The 19,637-nt window shown below is 44.9% G+C and overlaps 1 protein-coding gene across 2 annotated transcripts in view; it reads right to left on the reverse strand.

The window, feature by feature from the left end:
• MED1 (mediator complex subunit 1) overlaps positions 1-12,790 on the reverse strand; it is a 46,990-nt gene extending 34,200 nt beyond the window's left edge. The window contains exons 1-6 of one of the 2 annotated variants that reach the window (XM_054457221.2): positions 12,519-12,790; positions 9,058-9,164; positions 4,813-4,891; positions 1,849-1,903; positions 1,612-1,744; positions 570-598 (exon numbers count right to left, since the gene is read on the reverse strand). In XM_054457221.2, coding sequence (XP_054313196.1) covers positions 570-598; positions 1,612-1,744; positions 1,849-1,903; positions 4,813-4,891; positions 9,058-9,164; positions 12,519-12,543 — 428 coding nt within the window. In that variant the 5' untranslated portion in view covers positions 12,544-12,790. Of the gene's footprint in view, positions 1-569; positions 599-1,611; positions 1,745-1,848; positions 1,904-4,812; positions 4,892-9,057; positions 9,165-12,518 lie in introns of those variants that run through there. The other variant, XM_063656847.1, reaches the window with a different exon arrangement.
• Positions 12,791-19,637: the final 6,847 nt, after the last annotated feature.

Raw genomic sequence — 19,637 nt, forward strand, 5'->3', positions numbered from 1 at the left:
TATTTTTAATAGAGATGGGGTTTCACCATCTTGGCCAGGCTGGTCTTGAACTCCTGACCTCGTGGATCCACCTGCCTCAGCCTCCCAAAGTGCTGGGATTACAGGCGTGAGCCACCACACCCAGCCACCTAGTCTCTATTAAAAATACAAAAATTAGCTGGGCATGGTGGCACACACATGCAGTCCCAGCCGCTAGTCCCACGCCTAGCCAGGCGTGGTGGTAGGTACCTGTAATCCCAGCTACTCGGGAGGCTGAGGCAGGAAAATCGCTTGAACCCAGGAGGCAGAGGTTGCAGTGAGCTGAGATTGCGCCACTGCACTCCAGCCTGGGCAATAGAGCAAGACTCCATCTCAAAACAAAAACAAAAACAAAAAAACCCTGGGATAGAGTAGGGTGAAAAGCTATGCTATGTCAATTCAGGACGTGATTAAGTACAGACTCTTAAAAATCTTTGCCCAAGAAAATAAACTTGTTCCTGAGGAGAATAACTTCTGACCAGTCTTAAAAGCCAGCTGTAAAGAACAGAACTGTCTGTCAATATCAAGGAATATAAATCGCATTTGCTCACCTTAGCTGCTGTACAAGCTCCAGACAGCTCTGAAATCAAAGAAATTATGTTAAAACATTAAAACTACTTTAGCAACTTTGAAGATATCAAAAGCCTTTCTCTTTTTCTATAGCACATGTTTTACAACAAAACCATTAAACTACAGATGGCCCTCATATTAAAATATTAAAAAGCATCTTCTTCCTACTTGGTGAACCATAGGATTAGGGTGAGAAATTTAAAGTCAAAGCATATGAAATAGTTTTTAAAAGAATCTACTTTCAGTAGCTTGTTTAAAACATTAGGAACTCTAATGCCATACATGGAATTCATATCAAATTGTCTGGTTACACAGATTTTACATTCATCTCTATTACATAATTTTTCAGATCATCTGTTCTTGATTATAATCTCTTTGAAGGTAGTAACCCTGAGTCATTTATTTCTGTATCCCCAGCACCTATTGTTCAATCGCGGCTCATGTTTGTTGATATGAAATGAAAAGGGTTCCTGCCGGTGCAGTGGCTCACGCCTGTAATCCCAACACTTTGGGAGGCTGAGGCAGGTGGATCACTTGAGGTCAGGAGCTGGAGACCAGCCTGGCCAACACAGGGAAACCCCGTCGCTACTAAAAATACAAAAATTAGCCAGGCGTGGTGGCACACACCTGTAATCCCAGCTACTTGGGAGGCTGAGGCAGGAGAATCGCTTGAATCCAGGAGGCAGAGATTACAGTGAGCCGAGATCATGCCACTGCACTCCAGGCGACAGAACGAGACTCTGCCTCAGAAAAAAAGAAAAAGAAGGAAAGAAAGAAAGAGAGAAAGGGAAAAGGGTTCCTATGGTGTTTCCACTTGTCAAAGCCTTTGGATGATGTCAGAGATGGGACCCATATTTTCTAAATCCCATTCTATAGCTGTTGATTTTGTAGCCCATCACATCATCTCTACAGTGGCTCATGAAAAAACCTAAACCCAAGCTATTTAAACCCCAACAATTCATTTTAAAATTAATGTCCCTAAGTAAACCCCACAGATTCCAGTGAAATATCAACAACACATACCACAGGATTCTCCCCATGGTGAGCCACTTTTACATCACAAAGCTGTCCTGCAGGATCTAACTGCACTTCCACATAGAACATATCTGACGTGATGTAACATTCAGTGCCACTGGCACTGAGATGAGAGCCCAGTCTAGCAGGAACAAATCAAAACAAAAATTAATAGAAGACACATAAATAAAGCCACCCAAAGTTAATACTAAGTTAAACATTTCTGCCTACAGAAAGACTACTTACCCATTCTGTCTTGCTATGGACTCCAAACGATCAGTCATTGCTGGTAAAGATGTTACTATAAAAGGATGAAAAAAGGAAGTCACAAAGAATGCTCCAAATGACTTAAATGATATTCTTTTAAGACAGAAAGATTCATCCTTCCAAAACCATAAACATATTCAGTAGTTCAAATGCTTGTAATTTGCATAAAGTTCATTGATTTGGGTTAACTGTGACCTATGCAGTACTAAAGGGCAAAAAAAAAAGATCTATTTGAAAAATTAACTGAACCTTTCTCCTCTCCTGTTTTCATTACTCCTTATGTGGGACAAGCTGCCTTTAACTTAAGACACATTTATCTGCTAATGATAGAATAAGAAAGATTAATATTAAAACTAACATAAAAAAAACCTCAACATTAACAACACCATTAATCACAACAGTCTAAAGGTTAAAACAATCCAAGTGTCCACTAGCAGATGAATGGATAAATGAAATGTATATACATAAAGAGGAGTATTTTTCAACCTTAAAAAAGAAAGAAATTCTAATAAATGCTTCAAAATAGATGAACCTTGAAGACATTACGTTTAGTGAAATAAGCCAGTCACAAAAGGACAAATATTATATGATTCCACTTATATCAGGTATACAGAGTAGTCAAATTCATAAAGACAGGAAGCAGAATGGTGGCTGCCAGGGACTGGGGGAAGGCAGGAATGGGACATTACAGAATGTAAGCTTGGGAAGATGAGTGAAGTTTTACAGATAGACAGTGGTGATGATTATACAATAATATGAATGTACTTAACACTACTGAACTATACACTTAGAAACAGAGAAAATGGTAAATTTTATGTTACCTATATTTTACCACAATTAAAACAGAAAAAAAGGCCTGGTGCGGTGGCTGATGCCTGTAATCCTAGCACTTTCGGAGGCCGAGGCGGTCAGATCACAAGGTCAGGGGTTCGAGACCAGCCTGATCAACATGGTGAAACCCTGTCTCTAATAAAAATACAAAAGTTAGCTGGGCATGGTGGTGCGTGCCTATAATCCCAGCTTCTCGGGAGGCTGAGGCAAGAGAATCTGTTGAACCTGTGGGGGCGCAGTGGTTGCAGTGAGCAGAGATCGTGACACTGCACTCCAGCCTGGGTGACAGAGCGACACTCTGTCTCAAAGAAAAAAAAAAAAAAGAAAAGAAAAAAGGTAAAGAAGATAATACTCAGCTGAGACTGGGCAAAGTGGCTCACGCCTGTAATCCCAACACTTTGGGAGGCCAAGGCAGGCAGATCACCTGAGGTCAGGAGTCCAAGACCACTCTGGCCAACACGGTGAAACCCCATCTCTACTAAAAATCCAAAAATTAGCCGAGCGTGGTAATGGGCGCCTGTAATCCCAGTTACTCAGGAGGCTGAGGCAGAAGAATCACTTGAATCTGGGAAACGGAGGTTGCAGTGAGCAGAGATCACGCCACTGCACTCGAGCCTGGACGACAGAGAGAGACACCGTCGCCAGAAAAAAAAAAAAAAAAAAATCTCAGCTGAATTAGGTTCATTTCTGGTGGATCAAAGTAAAATCTGTTTTTACTTTCATTATTCCCCAAAAATAGAATTAGTCATTATAAGCATGAATAATCAAGCTCATGACTTATATTTTACATTTGCTTTCCTGGAAATTTGCTCCATAAACACCGTAAAAATCTTTTTAGAGTTAAAATGTCCATCTTCTGGACAGGCATGGTAGCTCACGCCTGTAATCCCAGCAATTTGGGAGGCCAAGGCGGGTGGATCACGAGGTCAGGAGATCGATACTATCCTGGCTAACACGGTGAAACCCCATCTCTACTAAAAATACAAAACATTAGCCAGGCGTGGTGGGACGCGCCTATAGTCCCAGCTGCTTGGGAAGCTGAGCCAGGAGAATCGCTTGAACCCAGGAGGCGGAGGTTGCAGTGAGCCAAGATTGTGCCACTGCACTCCAGCTTGGGTGACACAGTGAGACTCCGTCTCAAAAAACAAAACAAAACAAAACAAAAACAAAAACAAACGAAAAAAAAACATCGCAAGGCGCAGTGGCTCACACCTGTGATCCCAGCACTTTGGGAGGCCAAGGTGGGCGGATCACCAGAGGTCGAGAGATCGAGACCAGCCCGACCAACATGGAAAACCCTGTCTCTACTAAAAATATAAAATTAGCCGGGCGTGGTGGCACATGCCGGTAATCCCAGCTACTTGGGAGGCTGAGGCAGGAGAATCGCTTGAACCCAGGAGGCAGAGATTGTGGTGAGCCGAGATTCCACCACTGCACTCCAGCCAGGGCAACAAGAGCGAAACTCCGTCTCAAAAAAAAAAAAAAAAAAAAAGTCCATCTTCTTATCGAGATTAATCAGAAATAAACGTGAAGGAAAAAAAAACTTTTCCCAGGTATCTTTTTTTTTTTTTTTTTTTTTTTTTGATACAAGTCTTGCCCTGTCGCCCAGGCTAGAGTGTAATGGCGTGATTTTGGCTCACTGCAACCTCCGCCTCCCCAGGTCATACTGTTCTCCTGCCTCAGCCTCCCGAGAAGCTGGGATTATAGGTGCCCGCCACCATGCCCAGCTAATTTTTGTATTTTTAGTAGAGACAGGGTTTCACCATGTTGGCCAGGCTGGTCTCAAACTCCAGACCTTGTGATCCGCCCACCTCAGCCTCCCAAAGTGCTGGGATTACAGGAGCAAGCCACTGCACCCAGCCTCCCCAGGTATCGTATATTACCCTTCATCATTTATCTTTTAAATCTCTATCAGCCTCCAAAACAGAATCAAAAATAAATGTTTCAAACTTTAGCAAAAAGCTCATTCCAACTCCATAAATGAATGCAAGAGCAATATCTAATATATAAAGTTGACCTACCTCAATTTTTTACTTCTAGTTTAAGTATAAAATGGTCCTTCTTGAACTGGGGGTTTTGTGAAATCAGCATATTTCAAAAGTGTTCACAAACCTTTGAGAGCCTTCTGCAATGTCTCCAAACAGCTGACCAAATGTTGATGCCCTCCAGAACTCATCACAACCCTCTTCTCCTGTGTCAAGTAGGAAAACATTTGAGGTGAAAATTAACCAGGCCAACAGTGTTTTAGGTAAACATACACATTATCCTAGTAGTAATATTGCAGGACAGTCTATAGACTCAATATAGTCTACAGACTTTGTAGACTATATAGAGTAACACTGGTCCACAAGTGTTACTCTTTCCATCCATGCAAAGGAAGAAAAATCCATATATATGAGTGTAGAAAAAGGTATTCCTCAGCCAGGCACGTGGCTCGTGCCTGTAATTCTAGCACACTGAGAGGCCAAAGCTGAATAATCACTTGAGTCCAGGAGTTCGAGACCAGCCAAGGCAAGATAGAGAGATCCTGTTTCTATTTAGTCAAAAACAAAAAAGAAAACGTTGTATTTCCACATCTAAAACAAGAAAACCTTTAGAGAAATATTAGGAAGAATCAAAATGTAATACATGAGATCTGCCTCCTGTGGAAGTGACCACATGCTAAGATATAAACAGTTAAATAAGATGGCTCAGAAGATTTGGTAGTGTACAAATTTAACAAGGTGATTTGCATGTAATCTGAGAAACACAACCAAATTTTAAGAAAATGAGATTGACTCTAAAAAACAGAACATATAGGCTGGGCGCGGTGGCTCATGCCTGTAATCCCAGCACTTTGGGAGGTCAAGGTGGGCGGATCACGAGGTCAAGAGATTGAGACCATCCTGGCCAAAATGGTGAAACCTCATCTCTACTAAAAATACAAAAATCATCTGGGCGTGGTGGTGCACGCCTATAGTCCCACCTACTCAGCAGGCTGAGGCAGGAGAATCACTTGAACCCAGGAGGCGGAGGTTGCAGTGAGCCGAGATCATACCACTGCACTCCAGCCTGGCAACAGAGAGACACTCTGTCTCAAAAAAATAAAGAAAAAGAAAAGAAACAGAACATGTAGTCCAGAAAAGGGACTTCCAAAGAACAAAAAACTTAGCCTAGTTTGAGGCCGGGTGCGGTGGCTCACGCCTGTAATCCCAGCACTTCGGGAGGCCAAGGCAGGCAGATCATGAGGTCAGGAGTTCGAGACCAGCCTGGCCAACATAGTGAAACCCCATCTCTACTAAAAATACAAAAATTAGCCAGGTGTGGTGGTACGCGCCTGTAGTCCCAGCTACTCAGGAGGCTGAGGCAGGAGAATCGCCTGAACCGGGGATGCAGAGGTTGCAGTGAGCCGAGATCATGCCCTTGCACTCCAACCTTGGTGACAGAGTGAGACTCCATCTCAAACAAAACAAAACAAACAAACAAACAAAAAAAACTTAGCCTAGTTTTCCCAATTAACAGTGAAGAAGTTTCTCTCTGAAAAACATTCCAGTCCCTAAAAACATGAACAGTTTTCTGGTATAAGGATAGTTTTCTAGGCTTTTCCATGTTGCAAATAAATCTACCTCACTGCTCTAATTCTCCCTTACAAAACAAAGTAATTTATTAATAATCTGAAATCTCTTGATTCTTGACAGGAGAAGAGGTGCTCTGGTCAATGAATACCAGTATTGTGAAAACTGGAAAACCAAACGTTTTGTCATAAATTAATAAATAAGCATATAGTATGTCAGTTGTTGAAAACTCTTTTTTTTTTTTTTTGAGATGGAGTCTCGCTTTGATGCCCAGACTGGAGTGCAGTAGCGTGATCTCAGCTCACTGCAACCTCCACCTCCTGGGTTCAAGCGGTTCTCCTGTCTTAGCCTCCCGAGTAGCTGGGACTACAGGCGCCTGCCACTACGCCCGGCTAATTTTGTCTTTTTAGTAGAGACAGGGTTTTACCTTGTTGGTCAGGCTGGTCTCAAACTCCTGACCTCAGGTGATCGACCCGCCTCAGCCTCCCAAAGTGCTGGAATTACAGGTGTGAACCACCACGCCCAGCCATGAAAACTCTATAAAACCTTGATGTACCAATAAAATTAGGTTTCTGAATCTGCAAAACTGAGAAGTAGACAAGGAAATTCATGGCGACCAAACCAAGATAGTGGTACCAAAAGAGAGGGCCTTATTAGCCACCTGGAATCCTTCTATCTCACAATGTCTCTCTAATGACAGTATCATTTACAGAACATATTTCAAGCTAGAATTTGGTTGCCTTAAGGAATAAAAATGACAATCTGGGCCAGGCGCAGGGGCTCACACTCGTAATCACAGCACTTTGGGAGGCTGAGGCAGGTGGATCAAAAGGTCAGGAGTTCAAGACCAGCCTGGCTAACATGGTGAAACCCCACCTCTACTAAAAATACAAAAATTAGCTGGGCATGGTGGTGGGTGCCTGTAATACCAGCTACTCAGGAGGCTGAGGCAGGAGAATCGCTTGAACCCAGGAGGCGGAGGATGCAGTGAGCCAAGATCCCACCACTGCACTCCAGCCTAGGCGACAGACGGAGATTCCCTCTTTAAAATAAATAAATAAATAAATGAAACTGCCAGGCACGGTGGCTCACACTGTAATCATAACACTTTGGGAGGCCAAAGTGGGTGGATCACTTGAGCCCACGAGTTTGAGACCAGCCTGAGCCACATAATAAAAACCTATTTCTGGCTAAGCACAGTGGCTACGCCTGTAATCCCAGCACTTTGAGAGGCCGAGACGGGTGGATCACGAGGTCAGGAGATCAAGACCATCCTGGCTAACACGGTGAAACCCTGTCTCTACTAAAAATACAAAAAGTTAGCCGGGCATAGTGGCAGGCGCCTATAGTCCCAGCTACTCGGGAGGCTGAGGCAGGAATACGGCATGAACCCGGGAGGCAGAGCTTGCAGTGAGCCAAGATCGCACCACTGCACTCCAGCCTGGATGACAGAGCGAGACTCCATCTCAAAAAAAAAAAAAAAGAACGATTTCTACAAAAAATATAAAATACTAGCTGGGAAGCCGGGCACAGTGGCTCACGCCTGTAATCCCAGCACTTTGGGAGGCAGATCACGAGGTCAGGAGATGGAGACCATCCTGACCAACATGGTGAAACCCCATCTCTACTAAAATACAAAAAATTAGCCGGGTGTGGTGGCGTGCGCCTGTAGTCCCGGCTACTCAGGAGGCTGAGGCAGGGGAATCACTTGAACCCAAGAGGCGGAGGTTGCAGTAAGCCGAGATCGCACCATTGCACTCCAGCCTGGCCACAGAGCAAGACTCCATCTCAAAGAAAAACAAAAACTAGCTGGACATGGTTACATGCACCTGTTGTTCCAGATAGTAGGAGGCTGAGGTGGGAGAACCACCTGAGCCTGGGAAGTTGAAGCTGCAGTGAGCCATGATTGCGCCACTGCACTTGAGCCTGGATGATAAGACCTGGTCTCAAAAAAAAGAATGAATCAAAAACTCTACTAGTTCAGGCTGGGCATACCTAATCTGAAAATCAAAAATCTGACATGCTCCCAAATCCAAAACCTTTTTAGCATTCACAATGATGCCACCAAAGATTTCACACCTGACCTCACATAACAGGGTCATAGTCAAAATGCAGTCAAAACGGCTGGGCGCAGTGGCTCACGCCTGTAATCCCAGCACTTTGGGAGGTGAAGGCAGGTGGATCACCTGAGGTCAGGAGTTCAAGACCAGCCTGATCAACATGGAGAAACCCCATCTCTACTAATAATATAAAAATTAGCCAGGCGTGGTGGCGCATGCCTGCAATCCCAGCTATTCGGGAGGCTGAGGCAGAAGAATCACTTGAACCTGGGAGGCAGAGGTTGCAGTGAGCTGAGATCGGGCTATTACACTCCAGCCGGGGCAACAAGAGTGAAACTCTGTCTCAAAAAAAAAAAAAAAAACTTAGTTTCACACACAAATGTATTAAATATATTATTAAATATATTGTATAAAATTACCTTCAGGCTATATCTATAAGGTGTTTATGAAATATAAATAAATTCTGTGTTTAGACTTAGGTCCCATCCCCAAGATATCTCATTATATATTTGCAAATATTCCAAAATCCAAAACAATCCAAAATCTAAAACATTTCCGGTCCCAAGCATTTCAGATAAGGGATATTCAACCTGTAGTATAGATACAATAGACTCCTAAAGTTGAAACCACCATGTATTCAGATGTTTTATGAAGATAGTATGAACACATCTACATGGGGAGCTTAGTGTATTAAGAATAATTATCTAAGCAAAACACTTTACCCACTTCACCACAATCCTTACCATGACCTGACGCACAAGCTTAATGGTTTCACTCCAGGGTCTATTTTGGTTAAATTTTGCATGGAGCCGTTCCAGGAGAGAACTCATCTTACTCAGCTTTTCTGACTCTATGATTTAAATCAGAAAACGTTATCAGTAACTGTTCTATCAAGACCATCCACAGTTTTCCTTGCAAAATAAATTCCCACACTTCATCTCAGTAAGAATGCAGTTAAAATATTTTCCAAAATAATTTTACTTCAAAACATCCAAAGAAGACGTTTTTAATGGCAAGATGACACACAAATTATGGGTCTGATGTAAGGAATACCATACCGCTGGACTGTTTTCTATCCAAACTTTTTTTTTTTTAAAAGACTAAGTTTCACTCTTGATGCCCAGGCTGGAGTGTCAAACCCTGTCTCTACTGAAAATACAAAATTAGCTGGGTGTGGTGGTGCATGCCTGTAATCCCAGCTACTTGGGAGGCTAAGGGAGGAGAATTGCTTGAATACAGGAGGCAGAGGTTGCAGTGAGCTGAGATCACACTATTGCACTCCAGCATGGGCAACAGAGCGAAACTCTGTCTCAAAAAAAAAAAAAGAAAGAAAAAAATTAGCCAAGCCTTCTGGCATGTGCCTATAGTCAGTCCGCAGCTACTCTGGAGGCTGAGGCAGAAGGATCACCTCAGCCTGGGAGGTCGAAGCTTCAGTGATGAGCCTTGATCACACCACTTACTTCATCCTAGGCAATAGAGGGAGACATTGCGTCAAAAAAAAAAAAAGCTATTGAACGGGGTTAGAGAGGAAAATTAAAAAAAAAAGAAGAAAATAAATGAAAATGCTGGCTGGGCGCAGTGGCTCACACCTGTAATCCCAGCACTTTGGGAGGCCGAGGCGGGTGGATCACCTGAGGTTGGGAATTCGAGACCAGCCTGACCAACACAGAGAAACCCCGCCTCTACTAAAAATACAAAATTAGCCGGGCATGGTGGTACATGCCTATAATCCCAGCTACTCGGAAGGCTGAGGCAGGAGAATCACTTGAACCCAGGAGGCGGAGGTTGCAGTGAGCCCAGATTGCGCCACTGCACTCCAACCTGGGCAACAAGAGCAAAACTCCGTCTCAAAAAAATAAATAAATAAATGAAAATGCTAAAAAGACAGCAATGAACAAACTAGACAAAAACTCCTACTTCACGAAGTTTCCATTTTTATACTTGTTGTCCCCTTGCACCCAAGGAGTACATCTTTCTTTTCTTTTCTTTTTTTTAAGACAGAGTACCACTCTGTAGCCCCAGCTTGAGTGCACTGGCACAATCAAGGCCTATTGCAGCCTCAACCTCCCATGCTCCAGGATCAAGTGATCCTCCCAGCTCAGCCTTCAGAGTAGCTGAGACTATAACTAATTTTTCCTTGAAACAGGGTCTCGCTCTGTCGCCCAGGTTAGAGTGCAGTGGCATGATTCTGGCTCACTGGAGCCTTGACCTACAGGATTCAGGTAATCCTCCCACCTCAGCCTCCCAAGTAGCTGGGACTACTGGCTTGTGTCACCATGCCTAGCTAATTTTTGTATTTGTTGTAGAGACAGGCTTTTGCCAGTTTGTCTAGGCTGGTCTCCAACTTGTGGGCTCAAGTGATCCGCCCGCTTCGGCCTCCCAAGGTGCTGGGATTACAGCCTTGAGCCACTACCTGGCCCTAATTTTTTTTATTTTTTATTTTATTTACTTATTTTCAATTTTTTTCTTTTTTTTTTTTTTTTTTGAGACAGAGTTTTGCTCTTGTTGCCCAGACTGGAGTCCAGTGGCACTATCTTGGCTCACTGCAACCTCCACCTCCCGGGTTTGGGTGATTCTCCTGCCTCAGCCTCCCAAGTAGCTGGGATTGCAGGCATGCCACTGTGCCTGGCTAATTTTGTATTTTTAGTAGAGAAAGGGTTTCACCATGTTGGCCGGACTGGTCTTGAACTTCTCACCTAAGGTGATCTGCCCACCTCAGCCTCCCAAAGTGCTGGGATCACAGGAGTGAGCCACCACGCCCGGCCATTTTTTTTTTTTTTTTTTTTTTTGAGACGAAGTTTCACTCTTGCAGCCCAGGTAGGAATGCAATGGAGCAGTCTTGGCTCACCACCACCTCCACCTCCTGGGTTCAAGCAATCCTCCCGCCTCAACCTCCCAGGTAGCTGGGATTACAGGCATTCGCCACCACGCCCGGCTAATTTTGTATTTCTAGTAGAGACGGGGTTTCTCCATGTTGGTCAGGCTGGTCTCGATCTCCCAACCTCAGGTAATCCACCCGCCTCAACCTCCCAAAGTGCTGGGATTACAGGCGTGAGCCACAGTGCCCGGCAATTTTTTTTTTTTTTTTTTTTTGTAGAGACAGGGCCTCACTATGTTGCCCAGGCTGGTCTCGAACTCCTGGGCTCGAGGGATGCTCCAGCCGCAGCCTCCCAAAGCGCTGGGATTACAGGTGTGAGTCACTGCTCCCGGCCTCACCTCTCGACCTCTCCTCCAAAACACACTCCTTGTTTTTCTTGAGAAACCTACTGATAAATATCTGTACTCCGATGCTCCAACATTTTTTGAGCGACTATTACATGCCAGAAACTATACAAAAATAATCAGGAAAGGACCCTAATCTGCAAAGCTCAGAGGAAACTGGATAAGATAAACAATAACACAGTTCACTGTATTAACAGAACTATGCCCAAAATGCTAAGGCAGCATCTTAGCCGGAGTGTGGAACTTTAGAAAATAAAGTTTACACACAGCCCTAAATTTATTCAGGCGTCTCTTCTGGAACAAGATGTAAGCTGATTTTGTACTCATTTGCCCCGTCTCCCACCACTTTAGGCCAAAAGTGCCCTAGTCGAGCATGAAATCTTCACAGAAGTTGAGAGTCCCCATCACCCTAAAGTCGAAGCTCTATAATCACCAAGGAGGGTTTAGTGACAACTTTAGAAAATAAAGTTCCACAGAAAAGTTGTTTTTCTGTAGTTCGTAGTTCGGTCAATAAAAGAACGAAATTCAGCGCAGTTTAAAAATACACAATGGCACAGGATCTGAACACTTGACATTGTAGAGAACTGCTGGCTGCTAATAAATATAAGGACCTAATCATTTCATTGATGCCAAAATAGTCTCCAGTACGTTTACACACAGCCCTAAATTTATTCAGGCGTCTCTTCTGGAACAAGATGTAAGCTGATTTTGTATTCATTTGCCCCGTCTCCCACCACTTTAGGCCAAAAGTGCCCTAGTCGAGCATTAAATCTTCACAGAAGTTGACAGTCCCCATCACCCTAAAGTCGAAGCTCTATAATCACCAAGGAGGGTTTAGTGACAATCTAAAACTAATACACATTCCCTCTCCTGGACTCTGTGCCCCTAAAGTGGCCCCCATGGGACATCTGCAAGAACCTCCTCTCACAAACTGGCTCCCCCAGTTGTGTCCCGCCCCCTCCTTTCCCCTACAGTCACTTACCCTCGGTTTCCCCCTGAGCTTTCATCCTGAAGGCGAGGAGAGGCTAGATCCGCCACAAAAGGATAAGCCCTTCCCCACCACTAACGGAGGAAACAAGTTGGCTCGGGATCCCGGGACGCAGGGCACCAGCAGTCCCTACTCCTCCCGAGAAGGATCAATCTGAAGTCCCCGGCGGCAAGCAGAGAAGGGTGCTCGAGGCCGCCGCCATCTTCCCCAACGGAACTTCCCAAAATTCGCGAGATAAACCGTGGTCCTGCCAGAGAGAGGAAGAAGACAGGGCATCGAAATCTCGCGAATATTGGTCAATCCGTGGGCCTCGCGAGATTTCTTTCAGCCCAGTCTTCCCTTTGATCTGAGCTGTGTCAGGCCTCACGCTGCTGGATATTAAACCTGCCGGCAGGCAGCTTTCGGCTCCCCTGCGGAAACCGGCATTTTTTTTTTTTTTTTTTTTTAGCAGTTAAACAGCTCGCAAATTAAAATCTCCAGATCCCTGTACTGAAAGACTAGCTTTTCTTTTTTTCTTAATTTGTTTTCTTTTTTGAGACGGAGTCTTGCTCTTGTCGCCCAGGCTGGAGTGCAATGGCACGATGTCGGCTCACTGCAACCTCCGCCTCCCGGGTTCAAGCGATTCTCCTGCCTCAGCCTCCCGAGTAGCTGGGATTACAGGCACCCGCCACCACGCCCGGCTATTTTTAGTAGAGACGGGGTTTCGCCGTGTTGACCAGGCTGGTCTCGAACTCCTGACCTCGCTGTCCGCCCTCCTCGGCCTCCCAAAGTGCTGGGATTACAGGCATGAGCCACCACACCCGGCCAAGACTAGCTTTTCAAAGGCTGTTGGTATCAGGAATGTCTTATGAAAGATAAGTTTAACCTGAGATACTAGATGCAATAATTACATCCCAAGAAAGACAGTGGCACATTGTAACATGACGTTCAAAGCGAGCCTATGGCACAGTTAATTCCCCTTTTCTCATTTTTTTAGTTTCAAAACTATTTCTGGCTAGGCGCAGTGGCTCACGCCTGTAATCCCAGCACTTTGGGAGGCCAAGGCAGGTGGATCATCAGGTCAGGAGTTTGAGACCAGCCTGGCTAACATGGTAAAAATCCGTCTCTACGAAAAATACAAAAATTAGCCAGGTGTGGTGGTGCGCTCCTGCAATCCCAGCTACTCGGGAGGCTGAGGCAGGAGAATCGCTGGAACCCGTGAAGCGAAAGTTGCAGTGAGCAGAGATCGCGTCACTGCACTCCAACCTGGGTGACAGAGTGAGACTCTGTCTCAAAAAAAAAGAAAGAAAAAACTGTATCCTTTACTATCCTCAAACTAAGTGTTCCTCACTTAGTAAGCATCTGTGGAGTCCTAATACGTGTATATTTGGAGCTGGTAATACAAACATGAAAACACGGCTGATCGCAGAGCTACTCAGGAGGCTGAAGCAGGAGAAGCGCTTGAACCTGGGAGGCAGAGGTTACAGTGAGCCGAGATCATGCTACTGCACTCCAGCCTGGGTGGCAGAGCAAGACTCTGTCTCAGACAAATAAACAAACATGAAAACACAACCCTAGCCCTTGATAGGCTAATCTTATTTAGAGTTCCGAAAATATGATTGGTCACTATAATCATAGGGGCTCAAAATTTTTTCATTAATTATTATGCCCTAAGTACCAATGCCAGATACCCAACTACACTTTATCATGGAAACTCTTTATACAAATAAAAAAATAATGTCTGTACTAAGTGTTGCTAGGAAATTTTTAACTTTATAAAGCTTATAAATAAACTTTACTAACTTTTGGTTACAGAATGGAATGAGAAGTTACCATTTGTCGTCTGAAAATGCAGATGAAAGACACCATTGGAAAAGTTCTACTCTAGAAGATAAGAGAGCACTGTCCTTTGGGAGGCTGAGGCAGGTACTTGAGATCAGGAGGTCCAGACCAGCCTGGCCAAAATGGTGAAACCCCATCTCTACTAAAAATACAAAAAATTAGCCGGGTGTGGTGACACGTGCCTGTAATCCCAGCTACTGGGGAGGCTGAGGCAGGAGAATCGCTTCAATCCGGGAAGTGGAGGTTGCAGTGAGCCAAGATCGTGTCATTGCATTCCAGTCTGGGCAATAAGAGCAAGACTCAGTCTAAAAAAAAAAAAAAAAAAGCAATGTCATTAAACAAGAAAAGTATTCAAGGTACATATAGGAACAGTCTTTATATATAGCAAAATGGGTACAATGGGCAAATTGTTAAGTGACTAAGCTTTGAAGGAGGCTCCAAAGGACTCTTTTTTTTTTTTTTTTTTTGAGACAGTGTCTCGCTCTGTCACCCAGGCTGGAGTGCAGTGGCACAATCTCGGCTCACTGCAACCCCCGCCTCCTGGGTTCAAGCAATTCTCCTGCCTCAGCCTCCCAAGTAGCTGGGACTACAGGTGTATGCCACTCCGCCCAGCTAATTTTTTTGTATTTTAGTAGAGACAGAGTTTCACTATGTTGCCCAGGCTGGTCTTGAACTTGAGCTCAGGCAGTCCACCCACGTTGGCCTCCCAAAGTGTTAGGATTACAGGCATGAGCCACTGTGCCCGGCCCAGAGGACTCTTTAAACCTAAAATCTAAACTAACAAATTGGTTTGTTGGGGAAAAAGAGCTATTTAAACTTTAGTTAAATATTTCTTCTTGTGTACAGCCTAAATGGAAACTTTCTGACTTGTTTTAGTAGATTTGCAGGCTAAGTATTGCCATCACCTGACTGATCACTTGGGGTTCACAGAGTTGCCCTGACTCTCTGCCCTTGAAGGTTGTGCAAATAAAGCAAATGGAGCAGTCCTGGAATTTCTGAGTTCAAAGTTTTTCTGTAGAATGAAGCAACCCTTATTTTACAAAAGCACTATTCTCACCAGTTATTGGATCAATACCTGCAGGTTACAGTAGATACTGTATTTTAAAATTTAGATACAGCCTGAGATTTTCTGGTGCAGAATTTTATTCACCAAAAAGAGGAATACCATGTTAGGGAGATTATTTAAAAGAAAGAAAGAGAGAGAGAGAAAGAAAGGAAAAAAAGGAAGGAAGGGAGGGAGGGAGGGAGGAAGGAAGGGTAGTTCAATACAAAGTACTGGTTTAGTATGTAGAAGTGAGGTGTCCTGGCTCCAGGCACTTCCTACACTTAAGTGTAAACATGGTCCAATCTAACTCCTTCTCAGTCTCAGTTTAACCTATATTAGATGTTGATAATAAGTGGCTCACGCCTATAATCCCAGCCCTTTGGGAGGCTGAGGTGGGTGGATCACTTAAGGTCAGGAGTTCGAGAACAGCCTGGCCAACGTGGCTAAACTCTTGTCTCTACTAATAATACAAAATACAAAATAATACAAAAAAATTAGCCGGGCATGGTGGCACATGCCTGTAATCCCAGCTACTTGGGAGGCTGAGGCAGGAGAATTGCTTGAACCCAGGAGTTGGAGGTTGCAGTGAGCCGAGATCCTGCCACTGCACTCCAGCCTAGGCCACAGATTGAAACTGTTCTCAATAAGCATAATAATAATAATAGGCCTGGTGTGGTGTGGTGGCTCACGCCTGTAATCGTGCCACTACACTCCAGCCTGGGCGACAGAGGGAGACTTAGTCTCAAAAAAATAAATAAAAATAGTAATAAAAATAACGTAATTTCATTATTTATTCAATTGAAATTTATTGACGGGATTAAAAGAGTTCTGTGAAAAATTTTAAAGTGCTATAGAAATTCAAGATACTATAAGTTCAAAGTTTCAGGGATAAAGCTTCATTCATTCATTCGTTAGTGGTCTCTAATTGGCTTCAAGAGGCAGTAACAGATAATTTTGAAAGGTTCAGCCAGGTGCAGTGGCTCACGCCTGGAATACAAACACCTTGGGAGGCTGGGGCGAGCAGATCACGAGGTCAGGAGATCGAGACCATCCTAGCCAACACAGTGAAACCCAGCCTCTACTACAAATACAAAAAATTAGCCAGGCATGGTGGCAGGCACCTGTAATCCCAGCCATTTGGGAGGCTGAGGAAAGAGAATGGTGTGAATCCAGGAGGTGGAGCTTGCAGTGAGCGGAGATCGAGGCGAAGCTTGCAGTGAGCCGAGATCGCACCACTGCACTCCAACCTAGGTGACAGAGCGAGACTCCGTCTCAAAAAAAGTAAAAAAATAAAAAAAGTTTCTGCTGGTGTTTAATCTGGATAATCAATTTAATTCTTCCAGATTTTGACACATCACCGATGCCTTCTGTCGTCTTCACTTTTCCATTCTACTGTGGGTACATCGTGAATTAAAAACTTGATCTCAGCCAGGCGCAGTGGCTTGCACCTGTAATCCCAGCACTTTGTGAGGCCGAGGCGGGGGGTGATCACAAGGTCAGGAGTTCAATACCAGCCTGGCCAAGACGGTGAAACCACGTCTCTATTAAAAATTAAAAAAAAAATCATCTGAGCATGGTGGCAGGCACCTGTAATCCCAGCTACTCAGAAGGCTGAGGCAGAGAATTGCTTGAACCTGGGAGGCGGAGGTTGCAGTAAGCCTAGATGAAGCTACTGCACTCCAGCCTAGGTAACAGAGGGAGACTCCATCCCAAAAAAAAAAGGCCAGGCGCGGTGGCTCACACCTGTAATCCCAGCGCTTTGGGAGGCCAAGGCGGGTGGATCATGAGGTCAGGAGTTCAAGACCAGCCTGACCAACATGGTGAAACCCTGTCTCTACTAAACATACAAAAATTAGCCAGGTATGGTGGCATGCACCTGTAATCCCAGCTACTAAGGAGGCTGAGGCAGGAGGATCGCTTGAACCCGGGAGGCAGAGGTTGCAGTGAGCCAAGATAGTGCCATTGCACTCCAGCCTGGCAACAGAGCAAGACTCCATCTCAAAAAAAGAAATAAAAAATAAAAATAAAAAGTTGATCTCATTTACAAGACAGGAAAATCAGGGTGAATTTTGTTGAACTCATGACAACAAACCCATGCCAACACTTACTATGGCTGACTGGTCACTACATTTAATCAGCCCAGGAAGTCTCATGCCATCTGTCATCATGTAAAACATTCAAGGCCAGACACAGTGGCCCATGCCTGTATTCCAAGCATCTTGGGAGGCCAGGTGGGAGGATCCCTTGAGCCGAGGACTTCAAGAGCAGCCTGGACAACATAGCAAGACCCCATCTTTACAAAAAATACAAAAAAAATTAGCCAGGCTCTGTGGTTCACACCTGTAATCCTAGCCAGGAGAGGTTGAGGCTGGAGGATTGCTTGAGCTCAGGAAGTGAAGATGGCAGTGTGTCAGCCAGACGCAGTGGTTCACACCTGTAAACCCAGCCTTTTGGGAGGCCAAGGTAGGTGGATCACCTGAGGTCAAGAGTTCGAGACCAGCCTAGCCACATGGCGAAACCCCACCTCTACTAAAAATACAAAAATGAGCTGAGCATGGTGGCAGGTGCCTGTAATCCCAGCTACTCGGGAGGCTGAGGCAGGAGAATCGCTTGAACCCAGGAGGTGGAGCTTGCAGTGAGCCGAGATCGTGCCATTGCACCCCAGCCTGGGGGACAAGAGTGAGACTTCATCTCAAAAAAAAAAAAAAAAAAAAAAGACTGCAGTGTGTCATTGTCATACCACTGTACTCCAGCCTGGGCAACAGAGCAAGACCTTGTCTCAAGAAAATAAATCCAGAGTGTCCTGGCAACACTGTACTCCAGCCTGGGCAGCACAGCAAGACCTTGTCTCAAGAAAATATATCCAGGGTGTCCTATCCTCCTATAGCGGTGAATAAGAAGTGTTCACAACTGAGTTCCAGTACTTGTGTTTTTCTTTTCTTTTTTTTTTTTTTTTGGAGACAGTTTCACTCTTGTCGCCCAGGCTGAGTGCAATGGCACCATCTCATCTCACCGCAACCTCCACCTCCACCTCCCAGGTTCAAGCAATTCTCCTGCCTCAGCCTCCCGAGTAGCTGGGGATTACAGGCATGTGCCACCACGCTGGGCTAATTTTTGTGTTTTTAGTAGAGACGGGGTTTCTCCTTGTTGGTCAGGCTGGTCTTGAACTCCTGACCTCAGGTAATCTGCTAGCCTTGGCCTCCCAAAGTACTGGGATTACAGGCCTGAGCCTCCATGCCTGGCTCGTGTTTTTCTTTTTTTTCTTTTTTGAGGCAAGTTCTTGTTCTCTTACCCAGGCTGGAGTGCAGTGGCATGATCATGGCTCATTGCAGCCTTGACCTCCTGGGCTGAAGTGATCCTCTCATCTCAGCCTCAGAGTAGCTGGGACGATAGGCAAGCACCACCATGCCTGGTTAATTTCTTGTTTTTGTTTGTTTGTTTTTTGTAGGGATGGAGTCTCACTCTGTCACCCAGGCTGGAGTGCAGTGGCATGATCTTGGCTCACTGCAAGCTCTGCCTCCCGGGTTCAAGCAATTCTCCTGCCTCAGCCTCCCGAATAGCTAAGAATACAGGCCCACACCGCCACGCCTGGCTAATTTTTTTTTTTTTTTTTTGAGGCAGAGTTTCTCTTTTGTTGCCCAGGCTGGAGTGCGATGGCCTAATCTCGGCTCACTGCAACCTCCACTTCCTGGGTTCAAGCGATTCTCCTGCCTCAGCCTCCTGAGTAGCTGGGATTACAAGCATGGGCCACCATGCCCGGCTAATTTTTTTGTATTTTTAGTAGATACGGGGTTTCTCCATGTTGGTCAGGCTGGTCTCGAACTCCTGACCTCAGGTGATCCGCCTGCCTCAGCCTCCCAAAGTGCTGGGATTACAGGCGTGAGCCACCAAGCCCGGCGGCTAATTTCTTTTGTATTTTAGTAGAGATGGGGTTTTACCGTGTTGCCCAGGCTGGTCTCAAACTCCTGAACTCAGGCAATTTGCCTGCCTCAGCCTCCCAAATTGCTGGGGTTACAGGCATGAGCCACCTCGCTCGGCCTGTCATTTCTTGTGTTTTTTTGTAGAGACAGAGGTCTCAACATGTTGCCCAGGCTGGTCTCCAATTTCTAGGCTCACGAATTCCTCACACGTTGGCCTCCCAAATTGTTGGTTTTACAGATGTCAGCCACCACACTCAGCCCTTTTTTCTTTTTGTTAGCCACTTTTGTTTTTTAGACAGATTCTTACTCTGTTGCCCAGGTTGGAAT

This window comes from Pongo pygmaeus, chromosome 19 (genome assembly GCF_028885625.2).
Source record: "Pongo pygmaeus isolate AG05252 chromosome 19, NHGRI_mPonPyg2-v2.0_pri, whole genome shotgun sequence".
NCBI lineage: Eukaryota > Metazoa > Chordata > Mammalia > Primates > Hominidae > Pongo > Pongo pygmaeus.